The following is a 15632-nucleotide window of genomic DNA, read 5'->3' as shown; positions in this document are numbered from 1 at the left end:
CATGAGCACTTACTACTTAAACCTATACATCAGCTATTTCAGCAGCTCTACAAGCTCACAACGTGTCGCATCGCGCGAGCGACACGTTGTGAGCTTGTAGATCTGCTATTTTCAAATAAGATTCTTGGTGGAAACCAAGACCTGGCAACAAAATAAAAAAGACCTGGCACTGCCCATCTGATGTGTTAAGTGGTGGGCCGAGTGTGTTTTCAGAGCATGTTTATTTTAATGATCAACTAATCGATTGTTTTACCGGCTTGGATCAGTGGAACCAAGTACTTTAAGTTCGTATTTATCGCTATCACAATGAATAACACATTTTTCACACAGTAAAACACAGTTTTAATGAACAAATAAAACATGACATCTTCTTTTACACACATTCTTGTAATATTAATGTTATCAAATCAGTACATTATTTGTGTTTTGGGGGCCCGATCGCAATATCCTAACGGCCCATCAGTGGACCCCGGCCCACAGCTTGAGAATGGCTGGATTATTCGAAGGTGTTGCACATGTCACCGGCACAACACTTCATGTTGATGAAGGAGTTCTGCTTCAGCATCTCACAGTCTGACATGGCCATGCACTTCTGGTACTGGCCGACTGCAAACATTAGAAAAGGACATGGGTTACCTAATCTCTCAAAACCGATTCTGCTCTAGATTAGAACAAAGTTAACACTGCCATGATGTACATGTACACAGTAAAATCATCAGTGTTCATACAGTGTAAAGTTTTTTAATGACAATTGTTTCACTGATGTATTTTTCACAATATGTCTACATAAATTCTACATAAATGTGTTGTTTGACCACTTTTCCAGATACTATTTTTTGTTGTGAGTGCTTGCTAGTGTTTGCCCCCTTCACACCCTGCTAAAATAACTAATAACACTTATTTTCTTTTTTTTTAATGTTTAACTTGTGAAGCCAGCAGAAACACCAAGCTATAAACAGATGCTGTAATGACCACAAAGCTACCAGAGGTGTCATCAAAACATAAACTCTCCAAAAGACTAAATTACACATGAACTCAAGAGATTTAACATAGTTGAAAGAGAGTGTAAAGGGACCAAATGGACCCGTTGTAGTCAGTGGTGGAAAGTAACATTTAAGTTAATTTACTTAAGTACTGTACTTAAGTAAAATGTTGAGATATTTGTAGTTTACTTGAGTATTTCCAATTTCCAATACTTTTACTTCTACTCTACTACATCTCAGAGGCAAATATTGTACTTTTACATATTTTAAACATTTAGTTACTACGCAGTTACTTTTCAGAGATAAATTATGATATAATAAACATACATTAACCACTTTATCCCTATTTTATACATAGGCTATTTGAAAATAGCCTATCTACAAGCTCACAACGCGTCGCATCGCGACGTGTTGTGAGCTTGTAGATCTGCTATTTTCAAATATTTTAGTACTATTACTTTTGGTACTTTAAGTACATTTTGATGCCAATACTTTGTACTTTTACTCAAGTACATTTTTAATTCTGGACTTTTACTTGTAACAGAGTATTTCTATATTGCAGTATTGGTACTTTTTCCCACCACTGGTTGTAGTGTGTGCAGCATGTTAGGGAACTCACAGGGTTCCAGGAGGAACTTGGCAGCAGCACAGCCATCCTTCCCTGCTTTGCAGGTCTCTACTGACAGCTCACACGTTCCTCCAGCCTTTCTGGGGACACACCTGTGACAGTCCAGAGCTTCACCTAAACAACACAAAGCAGGCATTAAATCTGATCTTACATCACCAATATAAGTTCTATGTTTTCTTATCCCTTATCCCTTAAACTATAGGATGCCAGGTCAACAAATTAACCTGGAATCTGTCTAAATAATGTCTAAATTCTAAACTAGAAAAAGTGCTCCTCGGAGCACAGGTCTCCGCCAGGTTATGTAGGTTATTGTGGGCCAGCAATGTTCAGAATTAGCCAATCAGGATGGAATATGAAAAATCGGATGGATCCGTCTTAATCACTTGACTATAGAGATAATGTGTACCGATTTGCGTGATGTTTGGGTGGCTTTGTTCCTCAACGTAGTGCGAATGTGCGTGCAAAGTTTCACCGCAATCGGGCGCTGCGTTCATGATTTGCATGCATTCAAAACGGGCCACTCCTGCAAACTTTAGATGTCAATCCTAGCCAATCAGGATGGAATATGAACAATCAAACAGATCCGACTTGATCACATGACTATAGAGATCATGTGTACCGATTTGTGTGAGATTTGGATACAATCTGAAGGAGTAATATTAAAAAAAAAAGTTTTATAAAAGAATGCAGGGTAAATGTTTTTCCTTTGCCTCGAGGGACACAGAGCGGTGCAGTTATAGGTAAAACTGAATTTCAACATTTTCTGCCTAGTGGGAATGTGCGTGCAAATCTTCACTGAAATCGCAGGCTGTGTTCATGATTTGAGGCATTTTGTTCAAAACGGCAATCTCCTGCAAACTTTGGAAGCCATTCTTAGCCAATCAGGATGGAATATGAAAAATCTGAAAGACACATTTTGTTTAATGACCATAGAGATACTGTGTACCGATTTGCGTGATGTTTGGACAAAATCTGTAGGAGCACTGTCAAAACATTGTTTTGCGAAGATCGGCCTCCTGGTGGCGCTATGACAGGCCCATGTGAAACGTTTGGGGCAGAGGTTCCGCTCTGGCATCCAGGGAGTGTGTGTGCATAGTTTCGCTGCCATCAAGCCAACGGTGCCGGAGATTAGCTGTCCACAGACTGACATAATGACGGACAAAACATAGTCTCGGACATGCCTTTTGGCCTGGTGGAGACAATTACATTTTGACCTTTGCATAAGCCTGCAAGGCCGTCAAGGCTAGGTCAAGTGCTACGGGCTAAGGTGGAGTCTGAAGAGGTGAGTTTTAAGATTACGGCGGAAGATTGGGAGTGAGTCTGAAGTTCTAACTGCAATGGGGAGTTTGTTCCACAGTGATATACTTTTCTGTGACTGAACTCATGTGCTGTACATGACTCATCTAGAACTCATAGTGGCGCAACATTTAATCTAACTTATCGATGTAATGAAGTATTGATAGATTTTTTTCTCATTGATTTAATAAGAAATAAAAAGTAAAACCCGGAAAATTTATCGGAAAAGTATAGTATCTACAAAAATGATCTACTACAAAAGTAAAACACTAAATAATGTCTTGTGCCTACTGTTTCACTCAAGCCTGATTAGATTATGTAATTCTCGACACAGTGCCGTCTCAGCATCCCTCAGACATCAGTGCTGTCTGTCTGTCTGTCTGTCTGTCTGTCTGTCTGTCTGCCTCTCAGTCCCAGCAGCTCAGGGGTTAACAGAGACTGTTTGTTCAGTGGACAATCAGTGACAGACTCACTCACCAGCTGTAAACAGCAGAGCCAGGGCCAGAGGTAGCAGGAACAACTTCATGTTTCTGTTCTAGAGATGTAACCTGCCATGAGGACATCAAAATAAATACACAAACAAACAGTGATTTAGCAACAAGCACAGATTTTATCACAATGTGTTATGACGGACTACTTGGCTGGTGCGTTGAAATTATGCATGCTACTGCACTATGCTTTTCTTTTCTTTTTACTGAAGGGCACAGCTTTGAATTTAAAACCCCGGATTTAAAATTCATCGTTGGAGTCAATGAGTTTGAGATTGACATTTTAAGCAAAAAAGGTGTGCGCATTGGCATGCACATGCAGATACCGTTATAAGCCTATGAATATCTGATACAAATATAGTGAAAACAAGTTGCAGTTCAGGGAAATGAATAAAGTAAATGCCACAAGACGTTAATTTTAAAATGCAACTGACATTTCTTTTGTAAATAGAATAGAATGCCAGAATGGAACAAACATGGATAAAAATAAAACAGTGCTAGTAATATCAAGTTAGTTAGCGTAAAGTTTAAAGTATACATACCTCTCCAGTGCTGTGTCGATAAATGTGATGTAACCGCAGACTTCCCCCATTTTTATACCCTCTCTCCACTTTGCTCAGTCATATCAACACCCTGCGAAGTGTGTGTGTGTGTGTGTGTGTGTGTGTGTGTGTGTGTGTGTGTGTGTGTGTGTGTGTGTGTGTGTGTGTGTGTGTGTGTGTGTGTGTGTGTGTGTGTGTGTGTGTGTGTGTGTGTGTGTGTGTGTGTGTGTGTGTGTGGTGTGTATGTGGGTGTGGGTGGGTGTGGGTGTGTGGGTGTGTGCACTCATCTTGTTCAAATTATAGTAAGTACTTTGTGTTCAAGGGTAGCAGTAGATTCCCCTCACCACGCTTCCTGCATTAATCATTAAACAAACAGGCCACTGTACTATATAATTCATAATTTCACTGTACATATTATCACATGTACTTAACATGTGGCAGAATAAAATAATGTGAAAGGATGGGGCTTGGCTTGCACCACCACAGTTTGAGTAATAGCGTAATAGATCAGTAAACGCTCGCGGTGTGTTTGCTTTGGGTGGACTGTGCCTGACCCGTGTGATGTCTGCCACCGTTGGTTCAGTGCTCTTTGGCTGAGCAAATGGAGTGTCTGCAATATATTGGAAGTCACTCCCCGTACTCCCTTCACGAAGCATGGGGAACGAATTGACTGAAGAAGAACCGACTGGAGGAGATGGAGAGAGATTGTGACAGAGGTGTGACAATGCTTCTGCCTCAGTTAAACGTTATGCTGTCAAAAGAAATGATGTCTTAATGTTTGCCTTTTGAACAAAAGTCTTCCAGATGTGTATCAAAATATCCCTATTTGGTGTGTGGTCACTGGAAATAATTTGACAAACTGAGATCAGTTTTGGGATGATACCAAAAAAGCTGATGTTGCAAGTGTGTCAATAGGTCCAGAACTGATTTAAAACCAACTTTAACTTTAACACAGGTTTACAGGTGTAAAGAAGTGGGTGAATTTTGTATTTGTGCAAGCTCCATCGTTTGTGTTGTTTTCAGGAGGAGAAAAGGAAATAAAGTAGAAAAGACTACATTACATTACATTACATACTGTATACACATAGCATAATCCAGCTGGCACAGTATGTACATGAGGTTAGACATAATGTGCATAAGGTTGGGCACAAAGGTGGTAACACTTGGGCAGGTCCACAAAGCAGCAGCTATATACGTACATGAGATTATACATTAATTATTCACTATCTGTGTAGGCTACCACAGGTATAGAGATAACAGTGCAGCTCTGATCAAAATAACCATTCTTGTACAGACATGTTCTAGTTGTATTTACTTGAATCATCGGAATCCCTAGCAAGAGCATCCAGAAGCTCCAGTACATTCAGAACAGTGCTGTTAGGATCCTGATGAGAGTGTGTAATATGAACATATCACACCCATGCTCCATTCACTACACTGGCTTCCAGTGATGGAAAGTAACTAAGTGCATTTACTCAAGTACTGTACTTAAGTACAATTTTGGGCATTTTTACTTCTACTCCACTAAATCTCAAAGGTAAATATTGTGCTTTTAATCCACTATAAGTATTTGAAAACTTTAGTTACTCGTTACTTTGTATATTTTGATTATTAATTGAAAATTACAATTTTTAGCCAATCTACAAGCTCACAACGTGTCGCAAAGCGACGCCTTGTGAGCTTGTAGATTGGCTATTTTCAAAGATTTTTTAATTTTATACATTTTAAAACTTGTGAAATGAGACCTGCATAATGATTATTTTTGGTACTTTAAGTACATTTTGATGCCATTACTTTTGTATTTTTACTCAAGTAAATTTTGAATACAGAACTTGTACTTGTAACAGACTATTTCTACAATAGGGTATTGTATTGATGCTTTTACTTAAGTAAAGAATTTGAGTGGGCCTACTTCTTCCATCACTGCTGGCTTCCCGTCTCCTTCAGGATAGAGTACAAGGTCTCCCTTCTTACCTATCATGCATCCCCACAGCAATGCCCCCTCCTATCTAAAGGAACTCCTCGAACCCCCGACCTCCACCGGCTCCCTCCGTTCTGGAAATTAAAACACACTGAAAACCCCCATGACGAAAGCTCCGCACCATGGGGGGCCGGGCCTTCTGCTCAGCTGCTCCTCGGCTGTGGAATGCCCTCCCTGACCATCTGAGAGCGCCACAGTCTGTTGACGCTTTTAAAAGGAGACTAAAAACCTTTCTTTTAAACAAGGCATTTGTCTAGATGGACTCATTGATGCCTTGTGTGTTTTTGAACTTTACCTTTTTCTTAGCAGTGTATAGTTGGGGAGGGGGTCTCTTACCACTGATCTGAATTTTATTCATTTCATTGTTTTCATTATTTTATGTTATTGACTTTTATGCAATGTAGCACTTTGAGATTTGAGTCTAATATAAAGTGTGTTACAAATAAAATGTATTACTATTATTATTATTATGTAATAATGATGAAGATTAACTATCAGTCATTTATTTACTGGGGAGTGGGGACCCCCTGGCTGGAACCCCCTCAAGTACCACTGGAGGTCCCTGGATCGTCCCACATTCAGAACCACTGATCTGATCTAGATCACAGTAGATGCCAGATCATTTTGAATACAATAAAACACTCCCAAAGCCAAACTACAGCAAAATGTTTCCTAGTTAATAAGCCTTGTTAACCCCAGCACTGTTCAATATCTCTAACAGGTCATTCAAATCATTTGACCCTGGCTGTGTGTCTCTGCTTTTGCTGTCCTTCCCCGGTTTACACACAGCTAAGGAGGATAGCGAATCATGAGGGAGAAGACAGGGATACTCTCAGCACTTTGAAGTATTTGTCATTATTTTTAGTTTGTGTCAGTCAAAGATACACATATTACTGTCCACTGTAAACTTTGTGTGACCAGCATATCACTTTCAACTGTGAACATGTCAACATCTAATTTGTTGAACCATCTGCAACGGCAGGTTTGAGAGGCTGCATGCGTGCAGTTCTGCTGTTCTGTTGATTTGATTATTGATTATTTTGTTATAAAGCCTATATTAATGGTGTGCTGTCATGCAGTTTGGCTGATTGGTGACTCCCATTGTTCCAATAAATTGGATTCAGTTCTAAAAGGAGCTGGCTAAACAGATTGTATTGTACAGTACATCACTTTTTCGGGGGGTTGGGTAGTAAGTAATATAATAGTATTACTTTTTAAAAGAATAATACACTAGTAAGTTATTACTCTTCCTGCGTAACTTGCCCAACACTAGTCATAGCGATGTCCAACCCTCTGCATAGTAGAGTACTAATTAAAGAACAATGGTGACTTGTTTGGAAACACTCTCTTTACCAATACAGGCCAACAAAACCAATTTCTGGTCACATTTTAGGCCAGAAATAAGCCATGCCAGTTGCTCAATATTGATTTATTCAGCAAATAGTTTAAAGGTTTGTTAACAGTATTCAGGAGCTTCCATGCCGTTATAGGGGAGTCCGTAATGATGCAATGACACTAGTAGGGACAATTCTTTTTGACTAATCAGTAGTAAGCAGTGTTTTCACCTTTTGGTATCACCGCAGCTCATAAAAAAAACAAAACAAACAAGTACTACATTTTCCCGATGGAAAAGCAGAGTAGACTAGAGCCCAGTTGAGCTGGTACCATGCAGTGGAAAAGCACCATTAGTCTGCAATCTGTGTTCAATACAACACCAGTCTCAAACCCCAATCAAAGCAGAAAATGTCCCACTCTATTGTGTCCACCTCCCGAGCCAAAGTCCACTATCAGCAGAGCCAGATGTAAGGGAAACTGTCCATGTGGCAAAACAACTAAACCCCCTATTGTTGTGCCTTTGTAGTATTGGCCTCGCGATAGCAACACACTCTCTATTGGCCATATATATCAGGCTGTCCAAATTTTTCCACTCTTATACTGTGAGGCTATAGTTTGGACACCATCCGCTTGGAAAAATGTCACAGTACTCAGGAAAGGTGAGTACTACTACAAACAATGGACTTGTGCAGCCATCATGGTAGCCACCCTTCCCAAACCTCAACACACACATGTACACATGGAACAATGAAAGTTAAGTCAATGACATCATACAGTGAGAACGCTGTTCTAGTAGGTGACCTACTGTACGTTTCATCTTACTAGTGGTGCAATGTAACTAAGTGCATTTACACTGTGCTGTATTTAAGTACAATTAAGAGGTAGGCCTACTTGTATTTTACTTGAGTATTTTGTTTCCATGTGACCTTATACTTCTACTAAATTTCAGGGAGAAATGTTGTGACTTTTACTCCACTACATTAATTTGACAGCTTTAGTAACAAGCTACTTTGCAGATTTAGATTATGCATACAAATTATAAGACAGTTAATACATTATGATATATTTCCAGCCGTATATATCAAGTCATTAAAATGAACTCCACCTTACCAGCTGCAACATTAAAGTGATTAACACATTAAGGATCAATAATTATTGTCTAATAACATGATATATGTGTATGACTCTTAAATGGACATTCAGCATAATGGCCATTTTTACATTTGCTACTTTAAAAATATTTTGACGCTGATACTTTTCTAATTTGACTTCTGTAAGAAGTCAATTTTTGTTTTTTTTATTTTTGCTACCTTTACTCAAGCCAAAGTTCTGAGTAGCCTAATTCTTCCATCACTGCATCTTACAGCTATTCATAGTATTACAGTATTATAAAAAACAGTATAATATATTTTTTTAAATCAAATATTCACTTTTAAACAAACAATACACTGTAATGACATAAACCACTAAGGCAGAATTGACAAATATGCAGTGAGTGGAGCCAAATAAAATGGAATTACAAAGTTATCTTTGTATCTGTGAAAATGTCAGAAATGTGTGAGAAATCAAAATATTCGGCCTTGTTGTGTGTAAAAAAAACAAAAAACAGATCGTGTTCTACGAGGGGAAATGCTTCACCGGTAGGAAGCTGGAGATCCGCGGCGACTGTGACAACTTCCAGGACCGTGGCTTCATGAACAGGGTCAACTCCATCCGCGTGGAGAGCGGGGCCTTCGTGTGCTTCGACCACCCCGACTTCAAGGGCCAGCAGTACATGCTGGAGCACGGCGAGTACCCCGAGTTCCAGCGCTGGAACGGCCAGAACGACCACATGGGCTCCTGCAGGCCCATCAGGATGGTAAGTGGATTTGTTCCAAGGTTCAAGGTTCAAGGTTTCTTTATTGTTTTACAGCAGTGGTTCTCAAACTTTTTCGTGCCAAGGACCCCCAAATTGACCCCCTCCTGAAAATATGTTGTGCCAGGGACCCCCAGAAGCAAAGATTTGTGTTAAAAATGTTCGCCTTTAAAAAAAAAGAAAGATTTGCACACATTTTCAAGATTTTTCAAAAAATAGCAGATCTACAAGCTCGTACATGAGCTTGTTGATCTGCTATTTTTGAATAGCCAAAGTATAAAATATGGATAAAGGGGTTCAAATGATTGTGAAGCTTTATTAACAAATTCCCCCCCCCCAAGGACCCCTGGGGGTCCCCGGACCCCACTTTGAGAACCAATGGTGTACAGGTCACATAAGAGTAAAATTATTTTGTTCTGGGGTGGGGGGGCAGTGGGTCTGTGGGTGTGGTTCATAAGCCTGATTGTCCGGGGGAAAGAAGCTATTTAGCAGAGATGTAGGCGTGTCAATGGGGGCTGCTAACTCTCAGTTACAAATGGATAAATTAACACAGAGCAGTTTACTATATGACTTACAGGTCTTGTCTTGATTATAGTTTTTTCAAAGCCATGATTACAACTCACAGGGGTTCATACAGTACATGTTGAGACAGAGGGTACAGAGACAATACCGAACATGCTGTATGGGAAAGCACTAAGCAGACAATGCAAGAGGAACAATAAACTATACATGATGGCTTATACAATCAACCTTGAATATTCGATGTATTCAAAGAGCACGTTTTCATCCGCACTGGCACGAGGCAAAGGACTTGGTCCTTGGACTTGGAGTTATGACGTCTTAAATCAATCTTAAATACAAAAGTCGGACCACTTGTGTATTTCTCTGAAGGTATAGTGGCTATACCGGTAGTGCCACTATCACAGTATCACAGTCTGTTGCTAAGTGATTTCTCAAACTTGAGCACATACCTTATGTATATCAGGACATCAATATATCAGGACATCAACAGGACATCAGAATTTATATTGATGTCCTGTTATCTGACTTTGTAACTGCAAATTGTTGAAGCTTGTACAGAAAATAATTTCACGTACTCTTCAACACCTGTAAAGTTCTTTTCAATAAACTTGAAGAGAAGATGTTTCTCCCATAGCTGAGTGGTTAGTGAGCCCGCCTAGGGAGCCAGAGGCCCTGGTTGCCCCAGGTTCGATTCCAGGCCAGTCCAGCATATGTGTCGATGAAATTAAATTTGTCCCTGAGCAAGACTCTTAACCCCTAATTGCTCACAGGTTCTCATTGGAAACAAGACCGCAAGGACTTTCATGAACGACCTGTTAAAAGGAATTATCCTTAACATGACTGCTACTGTATCTGTCACTCAAGTGGGTGTGTGTGCGCGTGTGCGTGTGTCCAGCATGGCGAGCACTACAGGATGGAGATCTTCGATGGACCTAACTTCGCAGGACAGTGTGTGGAGCTGTGTGATGACTGTCCATTCCTTCAGGGCAGAGGCCTCACCAAGAACTGCATCAACTCCCTCAGAGTCTACGGAGACGGAGCGTATGTATTCTCACTGTTAGCCAAGCACACACGGTATAAATCACTGTTGCGTCACTTCGGCAGACTACAATTTATCTATTAGCAAGTGTACACTTTTTGATTTGGTTACATTTGTACACTCACACAGTTAAATGAAGACAGGTGGAATTTGGCATTGGGTACAAGAATGTTGAGAGACATATAGAGATTATAGTACTCTGCTGTAAATTACAGCTTATCTGGCTCAATTATACAAGAGACCGCACATGTCTGTTCCTAACTATGCGCCCTCATGCGGTCTGCGGCTGTTTACAGTACATTACATTAGATACAGTGGTAATCCCCAGCATACGGTACACATTACTCAGACTTGCATACTTTAGTACTAGTTAATGATAAATATTAACCACTTAACCCTCTACACTTAATAAACCTGACCTGAGTTGGCTCTGCTCTTGGTGTGCTGTTTTTTCCTCTCCAATTATCTTCACCTACAGCAGATCTACTGTACCCACAACGTGTCGAGCTTGTAGATCCGCTATTTTTGGCAAATGTTCCCCCCAGAATAGGGTTCAAGTGGTTAATGTTCCTATTGTTAGATCATAATGTGCCTTCTTCCTGTACCTGATATGATGTCATTTTCTGCATTTCCCTACCATCCGTCTTAACCACCGTAATTGTTTGAAAATAGCAGATCTACATAGTAGATCATGTGGTTATGTGCTTAGGTTGCTCAGTGGTTAAGTGGTTAAAGACCAAATGAAGAACAACAGCCCATCAACCACTTCCTTCTTTCACGAACGTTTGTCATTTTTTGTTCCTGTTCTCTCACCTTCTCTGCCCGTCAGCTGGGTGCTGTATGAAGAGCCCAACTTCCGCGGCCGCATGTACGTCGTGGAGAGAGGAAACTATTGCACCCATATGGAGTGGCAGGCCGAGAACCCCAGCATCCAGTCCATCCGCAGGGTGACCAACTACTTCTAAACCACTGGACCACACTGGTATAAACCACATGATGAGGGATATGCTGTGCATTGTACATACCAGGCAGGCATGGCATCGAAAGGAAGGCATGATGCTTTGCCACTCTCCGCACTTACACTGACTCCATGAACCTGTAAAATAATAATAAAACATAAAATGAAAGAAAATATGTTACACTGCTTGTTTGTTTCATTTTTGTTCTAAAACTCCTGTAGGTTGAAATAAACCAGTGCAGTACTACACGCTATATCAGTGGTTCTCAAACTTTTTCATGTCAAGGACCCCCTAATTGACACTTATTACCCCGCGGACCCCCATTTGAAAAGATAAGCCATGGACCCCCATAAGAGAAGGTTTTTACGGCTCTCTAGCAGTGATTCTCAACCATTTTAATTTCAAGTATCCCCAGTTTGACATGCATCAGGCTACGGACCCCCATTTAATGGCATTTCTATCTCTGGGAACCCAATTCACATTGTAAAACCAATGTTAATTTAACTCTGAGAGTGTACAAATGGAACCAAATGGACCCGTTAGGGTCCATTTGGTTCCATTTGTACACTCTCAGAGTTACAGACCCATAAGGGTCCATTTGGTTCCTATCCATCATTTAGCTGGGGACCCCCTGGAACCCCCTCAAGTACCCCTGGCGGTCCCCGGACCCCACTTTGAGAACCAATGCGCTATATCTTCCAATCTTATTTCCATTTTGGACTCAATACTAGTGATTTTCTGTTTTCTGCTATTGTGGGGAAAGCTTTAGCTGAAAATAGCTGATCGACAAGCTCACAATGCAGCGGCGCGTTGGGAGCTTGTCGATCTGCTATTTTCAGCGAAAGCTTTCTCCACAATACCGATGCTGGGGTTTAAGTGGTTTAAATCATAACATACCTCACTGCTACTGCATTCACTGTGGTAGAATGAGCCATAGGCTCTGCCCATTGCATCCTATCATTACCTCAACACAACCTTTAACTGTGGCCTGCTATTTTCTCATGGGTTACACATACAGTGGTATCAAAGGCGAGCTGCCAGCGCCCCGGGGAGCGTTGCTACCACCTAGTGTCATTTCAGTATTTTAGCATTAGGTCCAGATGGCCATGTTTACATGCGGGCTACTCAATACATGGACGGATTATGGATCAGCCCAGGGGCCCTTGACTACCAGGGGCCCTGGGCCCAACGACAATTTATTAAAATGTATTATATATGTTAACGCCCAAATACGTGGGCCCACACAGTACAAGGCCCCTCCTAAATGGCCGTAACAGGGCCCCCGATCATCCTTTTCCCATGGCCCCTTTTCCCATGGCCCCTCCTATATAGCTGTACCCCGACTGCCCGTTCTGGGTAGCATTGGGGGGGCCCCGTAAGAGAATTGGCCATGGGGCCCCCAAAAGCCTTAATCTGTCTCTGGTTCAGTATGGTCACCACCAAGTGGACTTTTAACATCTATAACGCATGTACATACAAAATATGCTAACAGGAGATATGTTAGGCAGTAGATTACAACCTTAAAAACACTGTAGTGAGGCTGAATTGTCCATTAGGCAGCCATATCTCCCATTTAAGATGCTTTATTGCTGTCGTCTGCATACATAAAGGGAGGGTAAACCCAGCCCACTAAACCTGTGGATAGTGCGAGTGGTACCCCGACTAATTGGCAAAACATGATTTTACACAATATTTTAATGATAATATAACATTGAAAAATATTAATTGAAAAATAAAAAAAAATTAATGCTTTGCTTATTTGTTTTATTTTTTATTTTTTTCAATGGAAGACACAAAAAAGGAGATATTTACCCATAAAAATTTGACCCAAACATTCCGTTCCCGAAACAGTGATTTAAACCCTATGGTTGACCGGGGTCCCCCAGGGCTCAATACATGGTCCCCTTTTTTCCCTCTCTAATAGCTTATACAAGCTCACAACGCAAGCTTGTAGATCTACTACTTTTGGTGAATGTTCACCCCAGAATAAGGACATGAGGGTTCATGTGGTTAGAACCTCTCTAAGATTTTCTTTCTGGATCAGGGGCCTTTTGATGTCCAAAATTGAGTTCATGTTTTGAGCCGATCCAGTAATCTATCTTTTTTTTATCAACCATTACATTGCTATCCCTATGGGCTTGTATATACGTTGTCTGGAGAGTCCACGTCTTGTGGTTGCGAATCGTGAACCTTTGACCAGCACTCACGTGCTTTCTCTTCCAACTGGCATGACAAGGGCACATCTGTCTTTACACTGTTTCCTTCATGGCCTCTATTGAGTTACAAGGTCAATATGGAATAGTCTAATGAGGAAATGCTTTGTCTTGTGTTACGCTGCACGGTACTAGTTTAATAGTGATTACCTAACCTAACCTCATTCCTGGGCCATTTGCTTCATGTATTGGCCTGGTGGTGTCACCAGGCTGTCATTAGTCTGGATGTCACAGACGCAAGGGGGGAGAGAGAGAGAGCAATGCTGTTATTAAGTCTGAACATTTTGACATTGCCACGCCATTGTTGGGTTTCTGTGATAGCTCAATTATTGGGTATAGTTTTCATTACACACAGAAGTAAGGAAATATAGCCTGTCAATTATGCAAAATAGTTTTACTTCATTGCAATTAAATAACATTTGCGCACAGATAGTCAATATTGTATTTGTGCTGACTAGATAACATTTTATAAATGGTAGTCAACAGCGTTATTTGTTATCTTTATATATACACACACACACACACACACACACACACACACACACACACACACACACACACACACACACACACACACACACACACACACACACACACACACACACATTGTGTATACTGTATAAAGTTGTAAGTATTGTCTGGAGATGAAGTGAGTCATCTGATTCTGAACAAATACAGTTGAAATGCTTTTTAAATGTGTCCTACAACTTCAAATTAGGTCACAGCTATTTTTAGCACCTCCACTTATGCATTAAAGATCATTTCAAGGAAAAATAAACACATTGGGGGGAAATAAGTAAACACATCACTGCAGCTTCACACTATTTCAAAACCTCAGATAGCCTGGAGATGTAATCATTTTCTCCAGGCCTTCTGCATCCATACGAATAGGGTCTCATTTATTTACAGTAGTATAGTATTGATTTGCTTTTAAACCAAATTCTAAATGATACTGTCTCCCTTTTAAATGGTATCACTGCAGAGCACCCTGGAGGTTCACTAAACAGTCTGGGATTATTACCAAGCTCTGTTTGTGCTCTTTATATTGGAAAACCACCCATAATTTAAAGTGGGCTGTTGTTGTTTAAATAGACCCCGTGGGAATCATTCACTGGAGAACATTTTATTTCAACAGTATAATTAAGGTAAATACCCATTCTCAAATGCCATGGTTCTCAACCAGTGGTCCCGGGACCACAGTGGTCATTGATGGGGTTCCAGGTGGTCCCAAGTTAAATTATGGAGTTGGTAACCAAATGGACCCTTATAGATCTTTTAACTCTTGAGTGAAAAAACACTCTCTCAAGAGTTAAATTATTGTTAAATTATTAAATTATTGTTAGACATCTGCCTCACTTCATTTACACGAAGTCTACCCAATTAATGTAGAATAATTGTTATTTTGATCAACGTTTGCCTGTTATCTCGCCTATGGCATCACATCAACACAGCATGGAATTGTGGACAAAATCTTATCCAATGACAACAGAATATTAAGTTTTGGGTCGTATGAGAGTCTACATCTCATCAAATGGTGGTCCGTCCGTGGCTCAAAATAAATGCCGAATAAATAATGGACCTTGATATAAAAAAAAGGTTGAAACAACTGCTCTACGCCGATCAAAACATGAACAGAAAAAGAGCCAACAATACGTGGTCAAACGAGTGTAACCGCAATGTTGCCGTTTAAAAACCTCCCTCAGAAAGTGCAAGTGAGGGCGATCGTCACGTGGATGTGGTTCAACACACACATTAAACGTGAAATCCCGGCCACCTAACACCTCGATTCGG

General features: G+C 40.6%; 2 protein-coding genes across 2 annotated transcripts; one reads left to right on the top strand and one right to left on the bottom strand.

The window, feature by feature from the left end:
- Positions 1 to 283: 283 nt before the first annotated feature.
- On the bottom strand, positions 284 to 3457 carry ly97.3 (lymphocyte antigen 97, tandem duplicate 3). Its single transcript, XM_084058304.1, has 3 exons — positions 3385 to 3457; positions 1603 to 1725; positions 284 to 606 (listed from the first exon to the last, which is right to left on the bottom strand). Exons 1-3 carry the CDS (start codon positions 3431 to 3433, stop codon positions 497 to 499), a joined length of 282 nt encoding a protein of 93 aa, XP_083914430.1. The 5' UTR covers positions 3434 to 3457; the 3' UTR covers positions 284 to 496.
- A 4434-nt stretch (positions 3458 to 7891) lies between these two features.
- Positions 7892 to 11634, top strand: LOC311045635 (gamma-crystallin N-A-like; the record flags this gene model as incomplete). The annotated part of the gene is made up of 4 exons (XM_084057589.1): positions 7892 to 7912; positions 8863 to 9111; positions 10526 to 10671; positions 11499 to 11634. 4 exons carry the CDS (start codon positions 7892 to 7894, stop codon positions 11632 to 11634), a joined length of 552 nt encoding a protein of 183 aa, XP_083913715.1.
- Positions 11635 to 15632: the final 3998 nt, after the last annotated feature.

Source organism: Gymnoscopelus microlampas (genome assembly GCF_963454915.1).
Source record: "Gymnoscopelus microlampas genome assembly, chromosome: 5".
Taxonomy (NCBI): Eukaryota; Metazoa; Chordata; class Actinopteri; order Myctophiformes; family Myctophidae; genus Gymnoscopelus; species Gymnoscopelus microlampas.
This window is presented reverse-complemented; position numbering and strand designations above follow the sequence as displayed.